Genomic DNA, 21875 nt, shown 5'->3' on the forward strand with positions numbered 1-21875 from the left:
TATATGTATTCTACGGAATAGAGTAAATGACTGGTGATTAGTTAGGTGCATGACACTCAAAAATTAGTCAAACAATATTTAATTCAGACATATCGAATAAAAATATAATAGAATAATAAATTGTCAGTCCAAATATTAGCTTGGGATGATTTTCATTTTTTCTTCTAATTTCAACTTATGGTTAGCTTGGTCTCACATAACTATTTTATACATGTACCCAAATGAGGTGTTACTTTAAAGAGTGAGTTGATTTGTGTAATTGTCGTAATTGTTCTTCCATCTATTAATCGTATATTGGTTTTTCCTAACTTTAATATTGTCTTGTGTATTATTGTATAACTAATATATATTATATTATATATTATAATCATTACATCATATAAGTTTTGCAAATCAATTTAAGGAAAAAAACATTCCAAACAAATGTATACATGATTATTTTCTGAAATAATTTAACCACTCACTTTAAAAAATCAATTTAATAATATTATTATTTTAAAAATTAACAACAACGAAATTTAACAGATAAAATCGTTTTTCATCTTCATAAGTGCTTTAATTTAACACATATAAATATGCCCAGTGTTAAATAGTTTATTATAAAAATTTCATTATATTTAAATATTCATAAACAAATCAAAACATATTCAAAAAGTTTTGTAACGTGTAATTAATAAACAACAATTATATATTTAATTATATATCACATAATTAGTCTAACGAATATAATAATTGGGGTAGCTGAAGAGAAAAATAGTTAATATTAATGAAATAAATGGAAATTACTTCAAAAGCAATAGTTAATATCATTTGTCACGATGATTATTAACAATTTTAAATCCGATTCAATCATATACGGCAAACCATGCACCCACTTCACTAGCCAAAGAAAAGTTTTACACGTTCGTAATAAAGACATACTAATAATGACAAATCTTGATGTGATGCTGATTGATATGTTCCAACATGATCAAAACAATATAGTAGTCAAAGTATTTATTATTCGACAAAGATATCAAATTTCAACAAGACGTATCTAAAAAACTATTCGAAAGTTAACTTTCATAAATGTACAAGTGACTATTTTTTAAATGCTATATTTCTTTAAAACAAATAATAGCATTATTTTCGGACCACCAGTTATGTACTAACAATATAAATATGGTATGTAAGACACTATGGTACATGGCTTGATTTTTTCAAATGTTATTCAACAATTTGAGCAGCTTTTAAAGTGTAACAAAAGTTACTTATATGAAATTCAATCGTTAAGGAAATAAATTCTTGTTATCCAAATGTAAACTCGAATATTGAGTTGATAATGCGAAAAGAAACTTTAGTCACCGAGTTGCAAGAAGCCAAATTTAGGCAAACTTAATTTTCGCTTCAGAGAATTTGATCATTTAGCAAGTAATTCAAATTACACTAATGACCAAAGCATGTTTCCATTTTATTTATTTTGATATTTACGTATATTTTTTTAATCGAATAATATAATTATGCACATATATCATTGACATCATCAAGAAGATTCGATCATTAAATAATTTTCAAAAACAAGATGACATTACTATTCACCGGAGAGAAGTAGTTTTGTTCAACACTTTGTGAAGCTGAATATCGAGATCGTCCCAAGGTATTGCAACTATAATTAACTTTACATGCTTAAAAATATTTAATTATTTTGTATACTTTCTCACAATTATTTTTTCAAGTACTAGATAATAATGCTGGTTCAAGATGAAAATGAAATAGCTAGAGTGACGTTGTTCGAAGAGGTTACTGAGACATTTATTGGTTGCTCTATCAAAAAATAATTGACATGCATACTAAGGTGAATTAAAATATTTATTTAAATAATATTATAATAATCCAATACATATTGTCAATAACTACAAATTTTATATTGCATAAAAAAGTAATTTGGAGTATTTAACAATACTTGATCAACCAAGAAAATAAGATCACAATTCTCTTTTCAAATTAGACAAGTCTGTCTCGACTACAAATGGAATAACAACAATAGTTGTAGATGGATTTGAGAAACCACAAATCAAGAGAAATACCGATATAAAAACAAAGAACTGAAACATCAATGAAATACAAAATGAAGAAAAGAAAAGAACGAACGCAAAAGAAAGGACAAAACAAGTATAACATGAAGATAAGAAGACAACAAACACTAAGGAAATGATAAAACCACAGAAAAAGAAACAAAGTTCATCATGTTTCAAAGGAGAAACCATAAAAATTCAAGATAATGAAAAAATAGACGATTTCAGTAAAATGATGAGGAAACTAAGACAAAACAGTCACATAGAGATAACCCAAAAACTGAAACTTGAATAAGAAAAAATTTGATAATACTTTTTTATATTATGAATTTTCAATAGAAAATGGTTCTTTCGATTTCATTCAATATAAGTGTTTTATGTTCACTTACTCGTTACAACATTTATTCACCACGTGCAACGCACGTGTTACTTGCTAGTTTCAACTAAAATTGTCAACTTTAGATTTCGTTCCAAATTCTGTTTCAATAGTAAGTGAGAGAAAGTTATGTCCAACGCAGATATCACACAAGAGCCAACTATTATATCTAACTTACAATCCATGGAAACCAATAGAGTATAATTCATGTTTGCATATGAGTAGCACTCTAATGCTATAAATCTGATGATCTAAAATTGATTTGGACATGTATGGTTCAATCAGTAACTCGAAGATACTATCAAATGAATACATAATCTTCGGACGGATAAAATTTGTAGGAACAAATACTCGTAATTCGTTGTTTTACAAAAAATGTTTCAATCAATTTTATAACATAATCAGTTATCGCTTTGTATGGTTCGAATTACAAGTATTTAAAATTTATTCTAGAAATATTGTAGATATAGTCCTAAACTTGTCCTTTCCCAATTGCCATTTATTCCGCTGCAATTCGCAAGAGCATAATCCAGTGAGCGCACCGAACTGAAGCTGTGTGGACATGGTGGATTTTTGGCAACATGGGACTACGATTAAATGCTCACCTACATACGATAATTTACAATAATAAATATAAAAATAAAAAATAAATCGGACATCGAAATTTAATTGAAAAATCTCTAAAAATTATTAAACTAAAAACCACGAGCAAAATAAAAAAAATTCAATTATAATATTTTTATGGTGTACAACCCATTCACTGTGTTTGTAAAGAGAACACACTCTTTTTTAATATAGGAGAACAAATATTTCATAAATATTATAGAACTAAGCAATTATAACACTTAAATGTTATAACAAGTAAAAATTCGAAAAATAAATGATTTCAAAATGAAAGTATTGTCGTGCGAAAACGGATTAAAAACACGTATTTTTATTTTAATAAAATTATTTGATTCATTTTGCCGACACTAATCCACCCCACTGCCGCCATGTCAGCCGCACCCATTCTCTCCTCTTCACCCCTCGCCAACCGCTACTGCCACCACCGACGCAGCCACCGGGTCGCTGGGACCCCAGCACCATTCATCAAGAACTCCATAAACAACAAGCCGCCGAACACCAAGCCCGCCTCGTGGGTGAGCCCAGATTGGCTAACCGGTATTACAAAATCTCTAACATCAGCAGGCCTAAAAGACGAGTCCAACATACCCAATGCCAGTGCCAAGCTGGACGATGTTGCGGACCTTCTCGGTGGGGCGCTTTTCCTCCCTCTGTTCAAGTGGATGAATGATTATGGGCCCATCTACCGCCTCCCCGCCGGGCCCAGGAATTTTGTGGTGGTAAGTGATCCCCCCATTGCCAAGCATGTGTTGAAAAACTATGGCGCAAAGTACGCAAAAGGGCTCGTGGCTGAAGTGTCTGAGTTCTTGTTTGGATCTGGTTTTGCCATTGCGGAAGGGTCTCTTTGGACGGTAAATTATACACACTTACAAATATCGCATTAGTTTAGCTTCCAATGAACAAATTTGAGAATATTTGTGCGTTTTGTGAGCATTTGGAGTGGATGGAGAAACGAAATTGCGGAATATCTGTAAATTAGTTTTGAATTATTTGATAAATTTTGGTTGCATAACCGTAGAGGTCGTTGGTTGATTTTCTTGGATTAATAGGTTGAAATTTGTGGATAAGTGAGTGCGAAGATCCGATCTTTTTTTTTAAAAAAAAAAAACTTTAGTAGGAAATTGATTGTTTTATGGAGTTTGTGCTTGTAGTTACTGTTGTGATAAAAGAGGCCATCAATACAAGTCCATATATATAACTCTTAAGAACTTAGTCAGCCGACGTGGACATCTAACACATCATCTCACACCATGAATGACTTAATCTGGCTGATGTGAGACATTAACACATCCCTTCTATCACGCCCCGAACCTGAGAGCACGGCATCGGCGTTGTTTTCAAATAAAATTAAAAAACAACAAGCCTCATAGTATATAATTTAACCAAAAAACAATATATTATTTCATGACGAAATTTGTTCTTACATCCCAAAGTACAAAACATAATCAAATACATCAGCGGAAGCTAAAACTTATCATCATAGGGCCTGCAAAAATCAAATAATAGTAGCACTTCTAAATGTCTCCTTTTTAATCAGCCCAAGATTATGTATGCTCTTCCTCTTCGAGTTCCTTTTCATTCTTATATGAGGAGGGAAGTAAGGGAGTCAGTATTTGGGGAAGCACTCAGCATGTGGGGGCCAATTGTACACCAAAATATTGAAATATACATATAATATGAGTTCAAAGGTGAATTGTCGCAGAACATATCGCAACATGAATCAAGACATGAGACAAAGAGAACTCGAAACGAGGCATCAAAACGTATCAAAACAAGGCACTGTTATTCATCTCTTTATTCATGGTTTACTGAGCAGTCCCCTATATGTTACTCCTATAAAGGGTGAGACCAAATGAACGGTTATTATAACCCACCGCATCAGGGCCTTATCTTATCTTATCATGTTTCAGAAATTTCCTTGCCACTTTTAATTCGAATCATAGCAGTGCATTTTCAAGATTTCATGGAATAATATAGGAATCATGCGTAACAAACATACATGAAATCAAAAGACATGAAACGAGTAGTGTACGATCGAGTTTTCAAAAACAGAAACATCATTATTTTAAAACACATATATAAGCCCACTTACCTCGATCTCAGCTTCATATAGTAGAAACTATTATTGATCATCTTCTATCATCAACTTCATGGCAAAACTTAAGAATTATATTTCATAAAGAAATCCTTAAATATTCACAAGTACCCAATACCCAATGTATCCACATAAAAGACGATTATTTTCAGTGCCCTTCAATCCTTATGCAACTACTCTAATTTAATAAAAATAATGAGTAGATATTAGTATGGAAGGGAATAAATTGGCGGTGGCAAATTGACAAAATAAAATGAATTGGAATAGTACTTAGTAAATTTGGTGGTGATAAAATATAGGGTTTATGACTTGTCTCTCCACTCTCTTTTTAAGAAAAATGAAAGTGGGTTGGGAAGATTTATATAATACACAAAAGTGACATGAAAGATTGACGATTTAATTAGGAGAAATTATTATCACGTTGAAAAGAATTTATGAAAATGAATTACAACTTTTAAATAATAATAATTTCACATTAATTGAAATTAAGATAAATCATTAATTGAAAATTAAAATAGTGAATTAACTCAAAAATAGTATGTTGTCTTTGAAGGTAAAATTAATTATAAAAAATAAATCTTTACTCTATGTACCATGAGTTAGGGGTGTCAAAATGCGACACGATCCGTCAATCCGACACGACCCAACACGAAAAAAAATCAGGTTCGGGTTGGAGTTTTTCGGGTTCGGGTCGCGTTCGGGTTAGTGCCAGGTTAGACGGGTTTCGGGTTGGGTCGCGGGTTGACCCGAAAATTTTTTTTTTTAAAAAAATTATCTATATTTTTATATATTGTATGTTTGAACAAAATTTATTGTATTTTTATATGATAAATTTTTATCATTTAATATTTATTTGTATTTTTTTAACAATTGTTTATTTGATTTAGTAAATATACTTATAATTTTCTACAATTAAACTTTCAAATTTAAATAAAAAATTTTGTTATTATGTGTTTAAATTAAAATATTACTATTATTTTTAATTTTTTCGAATTTTTTTCATAAATTTTTTTTAAAAAAATAAAAAAAATTCGGGTTAGGCGGGTTAGACGGGTTCATGTTCGGGTTGGGAGTTTTCGGGTTGCTTCGGGTTCGGGTCGGAAAAAAATAAAAAATATCGCGGGTTGACCCGAAACCCGACCCGATTGACACCCCTACCATGAGTGAAACAAAATTCAGCATAAAAATGAAAATAGAACCCTAATTTTTGTTTCACTATTAGATAAAAGAAAATTTTAAATATATTTTATTTATTATATCGCAAATTTAGTCACGAATATCACATCTTCCAAGCTCAGTAACAACTGGAGCATAAAGTTTATAAAACATTTGTGGGTGGTCCGTAAGGGCAGTCCAACAAATAACTATTAGTTTGAGCTCTGAGAGCATGTTAAGATTAAGACTTTGGTCTAATTCCACCACAAAAACTAATTCAAAGGGAGGGTTGTTCAAATCCATATACAATTCTAAAAAACTTAATACAACCGACATGGGACATCACATTGAACTTTACTGCTATTGAAGTCGTTGATCTCAATTCTCATTCTATGTCAACTTTTGACTTAAAGATCATGGACTCGAGCAGTATTCTCTATCAAGTTCATTATGGAAAAAATAGGCAATAATACTTGTCGTGTAAGTGAATTCATGGTTTTTATTTGCGTATATTTGTGGGGGTCGTTATGTTGCATGAGTATACTATGGATGTCGGTATTTTGAGGTTTATATTATGTTCTCTCCATAGGTGAGGCGTAGGGCTGTGGTTCCATCACTCCACAAGAAGTACTTATCAATAGTTGTAGATCGGGTCTTTTGCAGATGTGCTGAGCAGTTGGTGGCAAAGCTGAAGCCTGCTGTGCTCAACGGGTCAGCTGTAAACATGGAGGAAGCATTTTCGCAACTTACACTTGATGTTATTGGTCTTGCTTTATTCAACTACAATTTTGATTCTCTTACGACCAATAATCCTGTCATTGATGCGGTTTACACTGCGCTGAAAGAGGCAGAGCTGCGTTCAACTGATATATTACCTTACTGGAAGGCGGGTTATATTTTGACTTGTTGGGACGTATCATATTTTATTTGTTCTGTGTAAACAACAAATTTGTTTTTTCTATTTGTGCAGATTAATTTTTTATGTAAAGTTATCCCTAGACAGATTAAAGCTGAAAAGGCAGTTTCTTTGATCAGACAAACGGTGGAAGAACTCATATCAAAGTGCAAGGAGATTGTGGAAACTGAGGGTGAACGGATTAGTGAGGAAGAGTATGTAAATGACACAGACCCGAGCATTCTTCGATTCTTACTAGCTAGTAGAGAGGAAGTACGGATCTACATTGAACTTGCTTCATTTGGATTGGTGACCTTTTTACAACATTGTTGAAAACGGCATAGTAGATGCAAGTATGCAACCAGGGTCCGATTAAGCAGGGAGGGCGATCGCCCCATTAGATGAAGTAATTTTGAAATTTTTGAAGTAAATTTTCAAAATCTCCAAATTTCACCCTCAAAATCAATTCAGTCACCTATCTTGCTCCCGTCTCCTATATTCTTGGATGCAACCCTTCTGTGAACCTTGTGGTTAAACTTGCTTTGTCTACAATAAAAGTTGCCCACAATTCAGTAATTGTCTCATGCCGCATGATCTTTCACTTAAAACTGGTAGTGTTATGATAATTATTTTCTACCGAAACTTTTTAATGCTTCAAGTCCTGTTGATGTATCTATTCACAAATATTCTAAACCTGATTTGTCATATTTCTTTAGGTTTCTAGCACACAGCTAAGGGATGACCTTTTATCAATGTTAGTCGCCGGTCATGAAACCACTGGCTCTGTGTTAACTTGGACGAGTTATCTGCTCAGTAAGGTACTGTTTGTGTTTACTAAAAATCTCCTGGTCCTTTATTTAATGTTTTAAAGAAAAATATATAGACATTTTGTAGTTCTCCTAATTACGAAAGGGTGAAGTTGTTCACTTGAGTAAGTCCCAAGAAGTGGCAATACAGAACATAAAATACTGAAAAAAGTGACGAAGCACCGCATTTTCTTCTTCATAGTAGCTGCCAGCTCCATTGATTTGTTTAATGAACATTGTATGGATTTTACTTCTTGTTCTTGTCAAGATTTGACAGTTCAATAGATTCGTCATTGGGATTGTGTCTTTGTTTGTGCAAAACACTGAAAACAGCTTTTTTGTATCCTTGGAAGCGATTTGCCTAAAATCTATTTGCACACAATTTCCAACTTGTACCTGAGAATAATGCTTTAAGGAAAGTGATTATGATGTGTTAAGGAGTTCCAGGAATACATTCACATTACAAATAATTTATGCCAATTATAAACAATTTTATAATGCCAGAACTTGGCGTGGGTCCAAAATGCATAAATGGTGCGTACTTAATTGCACATGATTGCCTCTTCACTTTCTGCTATTTTTCCTTTTTTTCCTCGGTTTTGGATTGTATGCATACCTCAGGTTTTTACTAAACTTGTTTGTAATCCAGTATTCATCCTCTTTGGAAAAAGCACGAGTTGAGGTCGATAGAGTTCTACAGGGGCGTCTTCCTACCTATGAAGACATAAAGAATCTCAAGTTCTTGACACGTTGCATAATGGAATCAATGCGTTTATACCCACATCCACCCGTAAGTTATGATTCCCATTTCTCATGTTGGCTGAACCTATACTCATTTGCCAGTGCTCATAATTCTTGATTATACTTTTGAATTTTGAATAGTAGAAAAATTGCGCGAGAGAATCTCAAACAACATTGGCAGTTGGCATTAAATGGTTTAATCCTGAATACATACATTTACTTTACAAGGCTTAGATGACTAAACCTCTTGTTAATCATCGTTAATTACATCACAATTGAAATCATAATTCAGATAGCTTTATTTTAATAACATAGAACGTGATTCCGAATTCCCGAGAAATATTATTTGGTTTCTAACATTTATTTTTCATCAGGTCTTGTTGAGACGAGCTCAAGTAGCTGACGTGCTACCAGGGAACTATAAAGTTAATCCTGGTCAAGATATCATGATTTCAGTGTACAATATTCATCACTCTGCCCAGGTATCTATCATCTTTGTTTTGTAGGCAGGATTCATTTATTTCCCTGAAATCCAAAACCATAACATTTTATCATCTGTCCTTATATTATGCTATGCCAGGTTTGGGAAAGACCGGAGGAGTTTCTGCCAGAAAGATTCGATTTGGAAGGACCCGTTCCCAACGAAACAAACACTGATTTCAGGCATCCCCTTTTAAATTTTCGCTTTTCTAGTAATGCTGGTAGAAGTTTTATGTTTCTTCTCTGCTACATCATGGTATCGATGTTGCAGATACATACCATTCAGTGGAGGGCCACGTAAATGTGTTGGCGATCAATTCGCTTTGCTCGAAGCAATTGTAGCCCTGGCAGTGTTTGTTCAGCGCTTCAACTTCGAGTTGATCCCTGATCAAGATATTGGCATGACCACTGGTGCCACCATTCACACGACAAACGTAATATTCTTGAACTGCGATTCCTGTTTCTTGCTATTCTTCCAAACTGAAAAAGAAACCCGCCCCCCTCTTCATTTCTTCAAAAAAATTAAAATTTTTTTTTGAAAAAACTCACGACGCCACCTACGCTCAATTTTAAAATGGATTGTGATCACCATCTGAAAACAGGCTTTTGATTGTTGCATGACAGGGCTTATACATGAAAGTGAGCCGAAGGCCAACTGATTCAATTTAGCTGCAGCGAATTCCCTGAGCTGAGCCTGTGATATTATTTTTATTTGATTTTGGAAATTTCGTGTCCATTGATTTTCTAAACATTCCAAGATTTGTTTGAGCCACTAATTTTGTTTATATATGCACATAATAATGTAGACAAACTTTAGTTACAATTCTTTGTTGAGTAAAATACATTATACATTTAAGCACATTGAGCTTAATTTAAATAACACTCGACGAATCATAATTAAGCAACTGTAATAGAAATCGTTAGAAGCCAAAACCCGAAATCATAAACTATTCGATCTCGATTCATCCTTGCAGCCTTGTTTGTTTAATCGTCTCACGACTTGATCTGTGGGGATGTTAATTAATATTTAGGTTAATAAACACTTAAAAATAAATATTTATCTAATATACTTTTTTTTTTCGCCAGATTGATTGAATAGCTTGCTGTCTTGCACTTTTTTTTTTCATGTATCCCAATCTATCTCTTACTTCGAAGTGAGATCCAAAGTCCAAGCCATATCTCCCGGGTTTTCATGTAATTTTTTATTTAAATAATCTTATTGTAAATTTATAGTCACGTGGCTACGACGATAATTTAAAAAATAATTATTTTTTTACTTGATTAAGATATTGATACATATATTTTTTCTTAGATTGTGAATAAATATTACTGCCTCTGTACATATGTTAGCTACTTGCAAAGTTATTTTTTTATTTCCAGTTGTTAATATATTGTATTTTTGGAGTTAAATCAGTTTATATAAATAATTGGGAACTTATATTAATTAAGGGTTTTTAGCGACGATATTTTTAGGATTGTTTTTTTTTTTTTTGGAAACAATATTTTTAGGATTGTTTAATATTGGTTATAATGACTTTTTGTGTATGTAATTATTTTATAGATTATCACGTGTAATTATTCTGTGGATTATCATCAGGGAAAATAATTATTGCGATAAAGATGTTTTAAAAAGTGACTAATCGTTTTTTGCGGGTTTGAATAAGATTATTTCTCACAATTTCCCTTTTCATAACTCCATGTTTTTGAATCATAATATATTTAACCCATTTTTATATGTAATTTGAGGAAATTATAAAAAATTAACCTGCTGTATGTTTTGTATTTAAAAATAGTCTTCCTCTATATATTTCGTTTCACCGTTTGATGATATATTTTATACTTGTAATTTAGAAACATTGAATTTTAAAGCATATTTAATTTTATTTTATTTTTACATGAATGATCGTATCAAGTTAAGTTACAAATACACTCAACCACTAATCGATCACCTGACTTCTAAAGCATTGTTGATTCCAAACATATGTATGTACCAACATGCGAGAACAAGGACCAGCTAGCGAACTCTACTGTTTTCTCATTGGAAAACTATGTACCAACATGCGAGAACAAAGACCAGCTAGCAAACTCTTACGTTGTTTCTCTGTGATTCCAATGCATAACAATAAAAACCAACAGCAAATAATAATGCCAAAATGTTCATTTTTCTTGTTCTCCTGCTGAAAAAGAACTTGATGGAATTGCTGCCTAGTTTCAAGAATCACAAACAGTGAGAGACGATGTTCAAATTACAGAAGCCGAACAGTAAATCATCCAAACCAAGAGAAAGGGTCGATTTCAAGTTTTCAAATTTTCAACTCCTTCAGGTGAACATTTGCAATTTTTTTTCCCATTCTTGGTCCTTTTTCCTTTTTTTTTTTCCTTTTCTTGTTATGGTTTGTTGTTTACTTTGTTAGCTGTAATGATTCGTCCCTAGGAGTACGTACATAACGTGCATTGGTGTGAAATTATTGTTGTTTCTGTCAAAAATCACTTTGTTGATTGCTGATGTTTGTATTTTGCCTTGGCTTGAATACTACTAATGTACTTAACAGTCAATTCATTTGAAATCTTGTGAAATTCTCAAGAATTCATGTTGAAAGTATTGCTGGAAATAGCCAGCAAGGTGGATTCAGTGACATTGAGATGTACTCAAATGGGCACTTCTACTTTTGTTGATAAGTTTCTTACATTTTGTCTCTACTGTTAAAATTTACAGAAAAACTTCGTGTGTCTATTGGTCTACCCTATTAAACGGGAGAAAAATTGGTGATCGCATGGATGTAGAACATAGATAATAGTTTGTGATACTGATTGGTCTTAATGCTTATGTGATGCAGAGTAGTTGATGTGTTTCGGTTCGGTTAGATAGTTGATTTTTAAGATTCTTAACAAGTCAATAAATTAGCATGAATTAAGTTAGATCAATGGTGTCTTAGTTATGTAAATCTTCCATCAATCAGGTGCCAAAGGGATGGGACGTGCTTTTAGTTTCTGTAATCTCGCTCGAGACTGGGAAAACATTTGCCAGATTGGGAAAAGCACTTGTAAGAAATGGAAATTGCCAATGGACTGAGGTTCACTCCGAATCTATTCGGGTGTCGCATAATGATTCTTCCAAAGAGTCTGAAGAATCCCTCATCAAGCTTGTTGTGTCCATGGTACGATCCAAAATCTTTCACTTTCTTCTATAGTTCTGTGTAAATAATGGGGAGCACTTGCTCCTGCTGTTCTGTGCGGCTGCCTATATGATACAACGATTGAAACATGTCACTTGGATTACTATGCACTTCTAGAATATTTGAGTTGTGTTATTACCATCATTTACAGTTTTAGTATAGAAGAGAGTGCTCAGTCCAATGTAATACACATAGTTGTAAGTTTACCATTGCATTTCAGGGTTCGAGTAGATCTAGCATCCTGGGCGAAGTGAACATCGACTTGGCACGTTATACCAGTTCAAAAGTCGCTGCTTCAGTTTCACAACCTTTAAACAAATGCAGTTATGGGTCAATTTTACAGGTATAGCTACATATGAAGCTTGAAATTTGCCAATCGGGCGGCTTTTTGTTCTTTCTTTATTTTCCTAGTGAAGTCAAGTTCACATCCATACATGGAAACATGATAAATAGCAGGGAACATAATACAGTCGGTGATTGATTTAAAGTGCTTTTATGTTATGTGTACCACAGCTGAAGATCCAATGCCTTACCCCAAGATCAAAGATCAGGTTTCTATATATGTTCTGGATGAATCCCATTTCTGATTTATGGATTTTGGAAATGTTTACACGAAATTTGTCTGAATTCATCCAGGAACGAGAACTCGAAACACTCAACTTCTGAAGACAAAGAGCAAAATGTGGAGAATCTTGATCTCTGCAGTAAATCAACCGGATCAAATCATTCAAGTGATGGTATTAACGAAATTCCAACAAATGAATCAGCTGCAACCATCCCCCGTCTATTAAAATTAGAGAGCAAGGTCTTGAAATTTTTGTTCTTGTTCACTGCCTCTCTCTTCTCTGATTTATCAATATAATCAGTCTCATTTTTCACGGTCTGCAGGTCATAAGTCAATCAGCAGCTGGCCCGTTTTGCAGCTTTGACTCAATAGAGGAAGTGACAAGAAAGGAAGATTCATTGTCCTCAAGAAATGGGTCAAAGGGTGAAGAGTATAATCCTCGTGGAAGGCGAGATGGCAGGATTGATGACGGTAGCGTTCTACCTGATAATCTTTCTTTTGAAGATTCTGCATCAAACCATTCATCTCAGAATTCCCATATTTATCCAAGAGACGACTCGCAAAATGAAACAGTGGTTGCTAAGTCTTCAACAAACATTATTAGTTCTACAAAAGGTCTATTGGAAGCGGCAGAAGATACCATTGAAGAACTCCGTGCAGAAGCCAAGATGTGGGAAAGAAAGGCTAGGAAGCTTGTAATAGATTTGGATGTGTCCAGAAAGGAATTATCGGATCAATCGAAGAAACAAGCTGAGTTGGTTATGGAGCGCTCATTTGCTTATTCAGAACATGATGGATTGAAGAGAGAAATCGAATGGTTGAAACTGGAGTTGCAAGATTTAAGAGCGAAGTGTGCCCAAGAAGATTTCAGCATTCAATCAGAAAGCTTGATTCATGTACAAAACATACTGGAAAATGAGATAAAATATCAGCAAAATTTAAATGCTAATTTAGGCGAACAACTGAAGCGGAGTCAAGAATCAAATGTTCAGCTTGTTTCTGTTCTTCAAGAGCTCGAAGAGACCATTGAACAGCAGAAAGCTGAAATAGAAAATCTTTCATCTCTCAAACCATATCTTGCAGATTTAGAAAGTTCAATAGCTCAAAATTTGGAGGATGACAAGATGTTGAAAATTCAAGAATCAGAGAAGAAATTGCAAGCTAGTGTATTTTTACTCGACAAAGCCCTGAAAGATAGAACCGAAGAGCTGGTTAATGCTCAGACTTCAAATAGCCAGATTCTGTTTCAAGTTGAGAAGGATTACAAATCCCAAATATCTTTGAAGGAAGAAGAAATAGCAAGATTAGAAACAAATCTATCACGTCATGTAGACGATGAAATTAAATTGGATCTGATACAAGAAATTGAGTCATTAAGAGAAAAAGTTCAAGAGCTAGAGAATGACTGCACTGAGCTCACGGACGAAAATCTTGAACTCTTATTGAAGCTCAAGGAGTCGAATAAAGATGGCATACGAAAATGTCCATCTTTTGGTTCGGTTTCAAGTGAGCATCCAAACGTTTGTCCTAGTGATGATTCTGATGTAAGTGATCCCAAGTCTCAAATTTGTAACTTTTCTGAGGAGGTCCCAAATGCTGGGTTTGAATGTTCTGAACACTTTAGCGAAATTCTGAAACAGCTTGAAATAGCTTTTCATCTTTTAATGAAGCCTTTGTGCGCTGTATCCTCAATGACAAGTGAGGAGAGCTTAAATTTCCTTCAAGATTTTAAGAATTCAAGCACAGAAAAGGCAATATCAGGTGCAAATGTTTGCAGGTGTTTGCTTGAGCTGAACAAGCTATTGGAATTAAGGACAATCGAGTGTGAAGATGTTATTCGGGGTCGTGAACTTGAGATCAAAGAGTGGATTGGGGCTTTGGAAGAAGAAGTTCAAAGGCATGAAAAATCGAAGACAAAGCTTGAAAAGACATGTGCTGATTTATTGAAGGAATTGGATCAGAAAAGATTGCAACTTAATTGTGCAGAGTCTAATTTGCTGTCAAAGGAAGAAGAGAACAAGTCCCTTTTACAGTATCGGAGGGAATTAGAGGTCGAAATTGACGAATTGCAGCGGAAAACCAACCATCTTGAGCAGAACATGGAAGTTGTATTAAGGGAGAATGACATGAAATCTGAGTACTCTAAGAATCTTGAAAATGATATCACGATCCTTCGTAACAGTGCTGATTCCCACATTTCTGCTAAAACCATTCTTGAAAGAAAATCGGAGGAGCTTCAAAGGGAAAGGGACGAATTAGAAAGCATTTTTAATTCATTGCAAGAAGATAATTTTCGGTGCCAAGAATGCATATCCCGCCTTGAAACTGAAGTACAGCACCTCAAAGAAGAGAAGGAATTATTTCAACAAGAAACTGACAAGTCCAAATCCGTTGCTATGAATCTTCAAGAGGAGATCGAGAAACTGAAATCTGAAATCGACAGTCAAATATTGAATCTTGAGCAAGAATCAGAACAAATGCAGAAACAGTGGTTAAAAGCTCAAACAGAGTGTGAAGATCTTAAAGAAGATAATCGTTCTTTACGGGCATCTGCTTCAAGTTTTGCACAAGAACGAATAGAGCTTCAAAATTCAGATTCAGAACTGAGAAGGGAAAATCAGGAGCTTAAGGGGCATTGTTCGGCCATGGTCGCTCAATTAACAAATTCAAAGAAAAGTTTGTCTGATTGCACTAAAAAAGTCGACTATCTAGAAGATCATCTGTATTCGGTACTCGAAGATTTCGACACGAGAGAGAACTGTTTGAAATCCGAGGTAGATACACTTGTGGAAGAAATTAAGGATCATAACAACAAACTTGCTCTGCAGGAGACTTGGCATCAAGAAATTTTGGAAAAAACGTTGACTTTTGAGAACCTTCGGAATGAGGTAGAACATCTTAGTAAAGAAATTTCCGACGTTAACGAAGAAAAGGAAAGAATATCTTCTGAAGCTGCTGGTGAAGTTTCCCGGTTACTAGCTGAAAAGGATGAGTTGCAACGTTCCTTTCAAGAATCTGAGTCCAAATTTAAGGTCTTGAGTGGTCAATTAGCTGCTTCTCAACAAAGCCATGGCATAATGTTGGCTGACCATGAACGTGTGTCGAAATCGTTGGCAAATCAGAGGAGAAGTGAAGATAAACTCAAGACAGATGTTAATGACCTTGAATTGAAGCTTACCATCTCTGATTATGAACGCCAGCAACTTACTAAAGAAGTGAGTATTTTGAAGGTTCAGTTACAGAACCTTTCGAGTCTTCGGGATGAAAGCTTGGTCTTAAAAGGTGAGCTCCAAGAATCCTTGACTGAGAAGGGAAATCTAGAGCTTGCATTCCGGAACGTAACTGGATATTGTGAAGAAATGAAGGCCGAGAATGCTTTGCTTTCAGAAAAAATCACTAGCTTTCAGACTGTCTTCTCTGAATGTGAGGAAAACAAAAGAAAAACTTTAGCCCTCCAAGAAAAGATTACGCAAAAGGATAGTGAGTTGACCGCGAAAGAAGTCCTCCTTACCCAGAATTCTAACCTTAAAGATGAGCTAGCTGAAATAAAGAGAGCGAATTCGCAGTTACAGCAGAAGATATTTACACTCGAGGAGGAGAAGGATGAATGCTTCAAGAAGGCTTGCACTCTTGAAAAAGAACTTAAATTGATGGAGAGGAGATATCATTTTCATCAAGAGGTATCGCTACTTCTTCTTCTTTTTTCTCGTGTTGGTCAGCTTGTCTATATATCATATGGGTGGATTTTCATTCTTATTGATTCATTCAGAACCCAAAGGACATAGATTTTTATGACGAAAGTCCTCTTGCTATCGGTATGGATCCTGCAACAAAAATGCTGTTGCTTGAGAGTAAAGTTGCGGAGGCTTTGGACGAAAATAACCAGAACAGAGTTCGGGAAAACAGGTTTGTTCATGTACAATAATCACTGAAACAGACGTAAATCATATACAAATAACTTCATGTTTGTTTCGATAAACTTTCTCGTATAAAAAGCCGTTAGCCCCCTAAATCCATCCCCCGACATGATTTCTAGGTTTGCCCCTGAACCACTTGTTCTTGATCAAATCTATAAGCAGGTTTATATCCACTAGCCAGAAGAACTTTGCAGTTTCTTCCAAGAAACCAGCCGGTGATGGTGGAACTGGGACACGACAAAAGTACGAAAGAACAAAATCATCCCTTGAAACCGAGCTGAGAGACCTTCGTGAACGTTATCTAACAATGAGTCTCAAGTATGCGGAAGTGGAAGCACAGCGTGAGAATCTTGTCATGAAGCTCAAAGTAACCAACAGCGCAAATAGGTGGTTTTCATGAGTGAATTCTGATGCAAAGTTTACATTCGAATTGATCGTGCCGGTTATGATTATTTTCTTGTTTCATCATTCATTTTCCTAGAAGAATCACTTGCATTGTGCAAACAAGGACTAGAAATAAATGAAGCTTGAAGCTTTTCATGCTTGAGGCTCGGCCTGTGATTCGCTGGCTATTAATTTGCGTTAGTCTTGTGAAATATTAAAGCAAGAAACTTTATTAAGCTACTAAAAATCACCACTTGACAAAGCTTGTGTAACTGACGATAAATTTCTGGCTGGACGAGTGTGTTAAACCAGTAGAGAAATCAAATGAAGAGCCAAAAGCAAAAAGAAAATTTGAATGTAATGTTCACGAGATGGTCCACTCTTGCACAAGAGAGTTGAAAACGTGCAAGATTTATAAATTTTGATGAAAAAATTGTTGGAAGCAATATCATTCTTGCTGGAAGACGATTAAAACATAGCTGAAGACATTTATAACGTGACACTTGAGTTGTTATATATACGATCGATCCAATAATTGGTATTAGATACTTCATACGTATGATTAGCCTGCTTTATGATTTAATGTGTTGAGTTATGCCCCTACAACAAACTATAATACAAAATTAACTAAATGTGCTTTTTAAGGTCAGAAACTTGAATTTTGTTGAAATAAAAGCGAGAATAATAAGTATTTTTAGTTGTAGGATAATTGTTCTTGCTCGCCTCAAGTTAAAATGTGCTCTCGATTATCGATTATTACTAGCCAGAAGTTTCCTAAGCAAAACATGGCTTGGCGTGAGGCTTATTCAATCTCCCATATTCTGCCCATATCTTTTCTTTTCACTTTCCTGCATCGAAAAATCCAATCATGATTCACACACCAAATCACACTACTTTTCTTACCTCCAACGTCACCCCATTTCCTCTACCCCCCAATATAAGAACACAAAATCCCACATGTCACAAAGCAAAACTTTACTCAAAACAACATAAAAAAGTTAACCAACCGCACTACCTAAGCCATGAACACCAAAACCACCACCTTCTTTTGGCTCACAACGTTTGCCGTTTTTCTTCTTTCCATCGTACTCTCCAATAACTCTACCCTTAGTGCGTCATTTCACATTCACCCTATGTTCGATGATCAAATCGAGTTCTTCATTAAAATAGCTCGAAAAATTTGTTTAGATCACAAATACTTCCTCCCCATTCTTGAAAACATCTTCCATAGAAAACGGCATGGCCACCACCACCACCACCACCATCACCATCATAAGAGGCATAAAGTTTCATGCAACGACAGCATCTGGCAGTCTAGTCTCCTATCGTTTTACAATGTTTCGCTCGTTTTCACCGTTGATTTAAAGGGCTGCGCGAATTTTAGCAGCGTGCAGAAGGCAATAGATGCTCTGCCTGATTTTAGCACTTCTAGTTCACTTATCATAATTGATGCTGGTACATATAGGTCGGCCATTACTTTTAATCCTTTCATTTAATATGTACATATTTTATCCCATTATCTTTTGTTAGTTAAAGAAACTGAAATTTGCTTAACTGTATAAACAATGTATACACTTCATTTCGACAGGGAAAAGGTCACAGTTAGTTCGAACAAAACGAATATAATAGTACAGGGACAAGGTTACCTCAACACTTCTATAGCGTGGAACGATACAGCTAACTCCACCGGAGGGACAGCTTATAGCCCCACAGTTGCCATCTTTGCTCCCAATTTCACAGCTTGCAACATCAGTTTCTTGGTAAACTTCCATTTTGTGAAATGCACATTCATATTCTTTTCGGGATCTTTGGTACTTTTTTCTTTTTGGACTGACCTTTTTTAATTCTATTTTTTGTTCAATGTGAAGAACACAGCTCCGGCTCCTGATCCCGGGGAAATGGGAGGACAGGCCGTGGCGTTGAGGATTTCAGGTGACCGAGCCGCATTTTATGGATGTGGGTGTTATGGAGCACAAGACACATTAAATGATGATCAGGGCAGACATTATTTCAAAGAATGTTTCATACAAGGATCCATTGATTTCATATTCGGAAATGGTAGATCACTCTATGAGGTATGTATATATATGTATATATGTATGTATCATAATCGGCTAACTTTTAAGTTTTTATAAAACTGATTACACTAATTCATCACAGTATACTAGTTACTAACACTTGCTTGTTGAAGATACTGATCAAAAGTTACATTCTTCAACTTTCTTTCTGCATATTATTAAATATCCACAGCATACTAGGTAAAAAAAATTCCGATTTCTCGTCGTTTCGTGAAGTCTCTTTCTTGATTGAGAAGCTGAAACAATATTGGTTGTTCTTGTAGGATTGCATGATTAATTCGACAGCCAAAGAGGTGTCGTCTGGAGGGATCAGCGGGTCGATCACAGCTCATGCCAGAGATTCATCAAACGAAAAAACAGGCTTCTCATTTGTGAATTGCAAGATAGATGGGAGTGGGAAATTGTGGCTAGGGAGAGCTTGGGGACATTATGCAACTGTGGTATTTGCAAAAACATACATGTCTGATTCAGTTGCTGCCGAGGGATGGAATGACTGGAAGGATTCTAGTAGAGATCAGTCCGTCGTTGAAATTTCTTTATTGCACTTATTCTATGCATAACTAAAAAGGAAAAATGACCATCGTTTGTTAAAATATAACAAACAACATAATACAACGAGTTGCATTACATGCTTAGCAAAATATGTGCAAACATATGAAATCATCCCAATTAGAATACTTTAAAGTCGAAAATAAAATTCTTAAATATTATAAACATTAAAAATTTTCAGCACAATCTATTTAAAGTCATTGATTTTTAACATAAGAGATTTTTTGCAGAACGGTGTCGTTTGGTGAATTCGAGAACTACGGGCCGGGAGCAAGCCCGAACTTTAGAGTGGCGTACGCCAAGCAATTGAAGCAATGTGAAGCAGCTCCATACCTTGATATTTCATACATTAATGGAGAAGACTGGCTCGTTTCTCCCACAAACAAATATAAAATAAAATAAAATGAATTCGAATTTAATAATATAAAATTATTATCATTAAAAGCAGAAACAATTGTTTTTTCATTCAAAATTTTATATGTAATATATGGGAGCATGGGATTTTGTCTTGTTTTACACTTTACAATATAAAATTTAATAAATAATAATCGTATAAAATTCATGACGTGTAACAATAAAAAATAAATAAATATTAAAAACACAACACACAATGCGTACTACAATGTACTAATGTATTTTATGGATTAAATACAATTTTAAATTGTAATAAGGAAGTTTGGTTAATTTTATTTAAATAATTTACAAGTTCTCGCATCTTACCTAAAAAGTTTTTTTAGAAACTTAAGAAATTCAATTTTTATTTTAAAATAATTATAAAAATGTTTAGATAAAATAGGATAATCAAGTTTAGAGATATTGATTTTTTTTATCATAATATTTTTTATTGTCATAAATACGAAAAACACATTGTCGGAGGGTTTTCGCAAGTGCGAATGTATCCTTGGCCCTTGAGGCCTAGGATTGCAACTGGCGATGGAGCACACGCTTCATCGACCGATGTGGTGATCTGATCATAACAAATTATTTTGTAAATTATAGATAAAATATATAATTCTTAATATTCAGAAAATATAAATGTCAGCCATGACTAAACAGTAATTGGCTTGGCCTTGAATCAAAACAACCAAACACGTGGAAAAATTTGAAAATCTAGAAATGTGAAGTCATTTGTGCTGAAAAGTCTAGAAAATACCGAATCTCCTCATATAAATTTATTTCCCCTCTTATTAGAATATTTGGATTATGTTAACATCCTCAAACATGCATTTATAGATTGTATTAACAGTTCAACAAGTTAAGTTTTACAATCTTTTTCAAGATGATAATGAATCAAATCAATCAAAACGCAGTTGTTATTTCTAAAGAAGTTTATATGAGCTAAAACATGAGCAACTTGATTAGTCGTCTTCTTACAGTGATGGATATGAGCTGATGAAAAAAGCATAGCGTCTTCGCAAAAAATCAGCAATGGGATCGTCAATTGAAAATAAACACGATGCTTTTAATTAGGGGTGATTTTTGATAATATTTGTTAAACCAATTATAGTAGTTAGTTAGATAATTAATGGTGAGACCGCAACGAAAATTGTAATGTTAGTCATGCAAGTTGGTATGTCATGGATTCTAATCTTGTGACTTATCAAAGTTTAATCTTTATCTAATAACTTATATTTTTTGTTTTTGTTTTTTATTCCTACGAAAAAACTAAATTCATTGATAAATAAACATATCAAATATTCCTTATTTGATATTGATATTCTCCAACATGACTCATATAATAAGAACAAAATCTTATTACACATATCAAAATCTAACCAAAAATAAAAAGGGAAAATAAAACAAAAGAGTAATCAAACCGTGACATTTGAACTGTTATACGATTTAAAATATTGAAGTTATGTTTTTACCACGGCCTATATTTTTGGTAAAGCGAAACAAACTCGATTCAAAAATTTATATTAGAATCAAGGTCACAAATTTGATTATCATGTGTTACAAAAAATGTAATTATTGGATCAT

The 21875-nt window shown here is 34.1% G+C and overlaps 3 protein-coding genes across 6 annotated transcripts; all 3 read left to right on the forward strand.

Moving 5' to 3' along the window:
• The first annotated feature begins 3386 nt into the window (after positions 1 to 3386).
• LOC140971210 (carotene epsilon-monooxygenase, chloroplastic) lies at positions 3387 to 10083 on the forward strand. The gene is made up of 9 exons (XM_073433345.1): positions 3387 to 3905; positions 6894 to 7190; positions 7275 to 7472; positions 7916 to 8017; positions 8655 to 8795; positions 9121 to 9228; positions 9327 to 9409; positions 9498 to 9660; positions 9851 to 10083. The coding sequence occupies exons 1-9, from the start codon at positions 3423 to 3425 to the stop codon at positions 9893 to 9895; spliced, it is 1620 nt and encodes a 539-aa protein (XP_073289446.1). The 5' UTR covers positions 3387 to 3422; the 3' UTR covers positions 9896 to 10083.
• Positions 10084 to 11229: 1146 nt separating this feature from the next.
• On the forward strand, positions 11230 to 17460 carry LOC140971211 (uncharacterized). 3 transcript variants are annotated; one of them, XM_073433346.1, is made up of 8 exons: positions 11230 to 11550; positions 12187 to 12384; positions 12623 to 12745; positions 12916 to 12953; positions 13039 to 13207; positions 13291 to 16647; positions 16737 to 16873; positions 17044 to 17460. In XM_073433346.1, the coding sequence occupies exons 1-8, from the start codon at positions 11464 to 11466 to the stop codon at positions 17282 to 17284; spliced, it is 4350 nt and encodes a 1449-aa protein (XP_073289447.1). In that variant the 5' UTR covers positions 11230 to 11463; the 3' UTR covers positions 17285 to 17460. The 3 variants fall into 3 exon arrangements, with proteins under 3 accessions (XP_073289447.1, XP_073289448.1, XP_073289449.1); XM_073433347.1 differs by having other exon boundaries at positions 17047 to 17460; XM_073433348.1 differs by having other exon boundaries at positions 16746 to 16873.
• Positions 17461 to 18220: 760 nt separating this feature from the next.
• LOC140961044 (putative pectinesterase 14) lies at positions 18221 to 20374 on the forward strand. 2 transcript variants are annotated; one of them, XM_073419369.1, is made up of 5 exons: positions 18221 to 18733; positions 18857 to 19028; positions 19137 to 19343; positions 19610 to 19863; positions 20126 to 20374. In XM_073419369.1, the coding sequence occupies exons 1-5, from the start codon at positions 18291 to 18293 to the stop codon at positions 20295 to 20297; spliced, it is 1248 nt and encodes a 415-aa protein (XP_073275470.1). In that variant the 5' UTR covers positions 18221 to 18290; the 3' UTR covers positions 20298 to 20374. The 2 variants fall into 2 exon arrangements, with proteins under 2 accessions (XP_073275470.1, XP_073275473.1); XM_073419372.1 differs by having other exon boundaries at positions 19610 to 19853; positions 20126 to 20341.
• The last annotated feature ends 1501 nt before the right edge of the window (positions 20375 to 21875 follow it).

Source organism: Primulina huaijiensis, chromosome 2 (assembly GCF_012295235.1).
Source record: "Primulina huaijiensis isolate GDHJ02 chromosome 2, ASM1229523v2, whole genome shotgun sequence".
NCBI classification, from domain to species: Eukaryota; Viridiplantae; Streptophyta; class Magnoliopsida; order Lamiales; family Gesneriaceae; genus Primulina; species Primulina huaijiensis.